The 3,470-nt window shown below is 61.2% G+C and overlaps 1 protein-coding gene across 1 annotated transcript in view; it reads right to left on the reverse strand.

Annotated features, from left to right (window-relative positions):
• Positions 1-3,450, reverse strand: part of CLUH (clustered mitochondria (cluA/CLU1) homolog) — a 26,040-nt gene extending 22,590 nt beyond the window's left edge. The window contains 2 exon segments of the mRNA XM_010192926.1: positions 2,794-3,255; positions 3,258-3,450. Coding sequence (XP_010191228.1) covers positions 2,794-3,255; positions 3,258-3,393 — 598 coding nt within the window. The 5' untranslated portion in view covers positions 3,394-3,450.
• Positions 3,451-3,470: the final 20 nt, after the last annotated feature.

Raw genomic sequence — 3,470 nt, forward strand, 5'->3', positions numbered from 1 at the left:
TTCAGCGCCCCGGCAGCTGCTGCTCCTGTCCCCTGTCACTTTATGTATGTCCTCAACAGGAGCGGCTCATTTCTTTGACAGATGAAACCATGAGCAAGCCAGACGAGAGGCCTGGCTCTGGCAAGCTGCAGCGGTGCTAGAAAGGAGGAAAAGCTCCACACACGAATGCCCCAAGAGATGCGGTTTCAGAAAAACCACGGCATGCCCAGAGGGCTGGGGAGAGCCCCTGGTCACAGCCAGCGCAGCCACACGCCTCCTGCGCTGCCCCAACACGTGGGGACCAGCAGGGAGAGAGGAAAAGCAACCGCAGAAACGCTGCAGTGCCAGGGGCAGGACGAGCCACCAGCCCCGGGGCCAGGCTCAGCCCCTGCCCACCCAGGGCCGACCACCAAACTTCTGCGGCTGCTGCGGCAGCCAGGGAGGGGAGGCACAATCTGGCTACAAGGAAGGCTGCAGCACCAACCGAGCACCCAAAGGCCAATCTCCATCCACTGAGACAGCAGCCACAGGCAATGTCCAGGCACAGCTGAGCCCCGAGACCCCCAGCCTCCCGAGGACATTGCCCTCAGCCTCACGATGCCCAGCTCTCCGTGCAGAGCTGCTTCTGCTGGCAGCTGAGGCATGCAAGGAGCAGCCCGTGGACGTGCCAGCTCCCGTCCCTCTGCTCTTGTCCCCAGCCGTGTCACCCATCCTGACGCTCCTGCAGCCCGTGCTGTGGCTGGTCTGGAGCACGGCAAACACCCCAGCTGCACAGCAAAGCACGGTGGGCAAAGCCCGCACGCAGCAAGGAAACATTTCCAACCAGGACCACGCTTCTGCTTTTCACTACTTGGCGGTATCAGATCCCCAAACGAGCGTTGGTTCAGAAATCAGAAGACCGTTTCTTGTCTGCAGAAATACAGCACATTCGCACTTTCCAGCCCGCGAGTGGAGACGGGGCTGGTGCAGCTCTGCGCTTTGCGACAGCGAGACATGTAGAGACAACACCTTCACTGCTCCGTATGCCAGAAGATCCAGCTCCAGTCGGTGCTGTCTTAAGTTTAGAAACAAAAGTTAACCTGGACTGAGAAAGACCAGCTGTGGGGCAGGTTACCGCTCTGACTGGAGGCCAGGGAAGGCTCACCCGTGGGGTTTTTACAGAACAGGTAATGTTTTGAGAAGAACGGCACGTTTTGTTTCAGCTCCTGATGGCAGCACAGGTAACCTCGCCAGGAGGCCGCGGTGCCTGGCAGGGCTGAGTCACCGCCGTGCTTTCCCTGTGGGGACGCGGAGCTTCACCCACCTGCCTTAAACTGGGTCACCAGTCCCTGCTGCCTGCTGCAGCGGCAGGCACAGCGAGGCAGAAGCACGGGGCGCTCGACTTCGGCGTGCTCAGGATGGCACCAGGAGCAGCAGGGACACCTGCAGCCACCGCAGAGCCTCCTCCCTGTCACTCGCTCTCAGTCGAGCCCCAGCCGGGCTGTGGCTGTGCCGAGCTGCAAGCTCTCCCCCGCAGCAGAAAGCGCCGTGCGATGCACCACGAATGGATCTGCGCAGCGTGGCTGAGTCACAGGGAAATGGTCCCACCCGCTCTGGGGGCACAAACCGGGCACTGCTCCCACTGGTGCTGACTGAGACGAGCAGGAGATCCCTCCCGTGCGCACGGCTGTGCTCCAGCCTCCCATCACTCCAAGGGACGCTGGTGTCCCAGCAAGGACCCTCCTCCCTGGCTGGGGCTGCGGAGCTGTGCCCACGCTGGCTGCCAGCCGAGCCGCGACACCACGTTCTCACCGGGCACAGCGTGAGCAAAGCCGAGCACACGCAGGACCGGAGCGTCAGAACGGGCACAGCAAAACGCCAAGCAGTGGAGGAGGTACAGGCACCATCCCACCGGGAGGCACCGGCTGCCCGGCTGCGGCTGGTGAAGAGGATCAGCAGGAGGATTAGGTCTCATCTTGCAGACAAGGTGACAGGCCCTCTGAATGACACTTCCATCTCACAGCGAGCCTGACGAGGTGGGCACCTCGTGAACCTGACTGGGCAGGAACCCGGCATGGAAGAGGGCGCACACCTGAGCCTGAACATCGCCGGCTGCCTACAGCGACAGCAGCATAGACCACGGGAAGTGTTAGTTAATAACTAATGAATGTTCAAACTGACCACCTAAACCTGTCACTAATCCTTTTCTTAAGATTATCAGGTCAAAAAGACAGCAACGTTACGCTGCTGTGCGTTAGCCTGGTCTGGAGGGACTGCTCTGCAGGTGAGGAGTTCCCAAAAGTAACAGCGGAGATTAGAGGCACAAAACTGAAAATTAAAACCCTACCTTTTCCAGTACTGAGTTTAGAAGTGCATTTCTCATTATTGGATAGAGGAGGAGATCCCATCCCTGCGCTCAGGGCAGCCACGGACCGGGCATTTCCTCCCACCCACACAGGGCTGGAGGGAGCCAAAGGCTCTGAGCAGACGCTGCTCCGGTCCTTGCCCCATCTGTGCTGCTGAGAGCTGCTCCCAGCCCTTACAGGAACCGTGTGCAGCCACAAAAGAGAAGGATTCGCCTTATGGATTAGGAAAAAAAAAAATAATCAAACCGGTACATTTGTTTTGCTGACATGGGCCGGGCACAGACAGGTCCCCCTGCGGCACACACCCTGGGTGGGATATCTCGCCACCTTCCTCCTTTTCCTTCTGCCGTGAAGTTAAAGTGTCACCTCGCCTCCCCCACCCCACAGGCACACACAGCCACCCCCTGCTACAGGCACGTGAGGCGATGTGGCCACACGAAGCACAACAGAGCACCGTGCTGCTGAGCACCTAGAAGCATGAGCTTCCTTTTCTTCCTCCTCTTCTTCTGCTGCTGCTTTGAGGGCAGCGCCCGAGGGCCAGGGTCACAGCAGGACCTGCCGCCGGGGCAGGCAGTGGGGTCCATCACGACAAAGCCCGTACTGGCGTCCCCAGCCTCGGAGGACACCTCGCCAGGCGGGAGAGATGGCACGACTGTCTTTTGGGCAGGACGAGTCTGCCCTGTGTGTGCTGGCAGGGCCAAGGAAGGCGTCCCAGGGCCGCCTGGGGAGGCAGCAGCACCTCTGCAGGTGGGCACGTTGTCCGCACTCGCTAAGGCTGGGTCCAACAGCAAGGCCGCCCGTCCCTCACTGTGTCCCCGGCTGGCGGGATGTGCTCTGGGGGCCGCGTTCCCCCCGTCAGCTGCGGCCACGTGCTGCTGCCAGCCGCAGGCTCTGTGGGCCCAGCCGCGGTCCTCAGGTTTCACGCACCTCACTGAGCATGATCCTCCAGCGCTGCCGGCCCTCGCCCAAGGTCGGCTGGAAGGACAGCCACCGCCCGGGATGCCTCTGCCCGCCCGAGCTGGCCGGTGGCGCCGGCACAGGGTCCTGAGCAGCTCTTATCACAGACCATCACCGTTCCTCCTTCACCCGTGGCCTCAGAGAGGTCTTGGATGCACTCGGTGCGTTTCTGCAGGCCTCCCATCACCG

The sequence above is a fragment of the Mesitornis unicolor genome, unplaced genomic scaffold, assembly GCF_000695765.1.
Source record: "Mesitornis unicolor isolate BGI_N332 unplaced genomic scaffold, ASM69576v1 scaffold23979, whole genome shotgun sequence".
NCBI classification, from domain to species: domain Eukaryota; kingdom Metazoa; phylum Chordata; class Aves; order Mesitornithiformes; family Mesitornithidae; genus Mesitornis; species Mesitornis unicolor.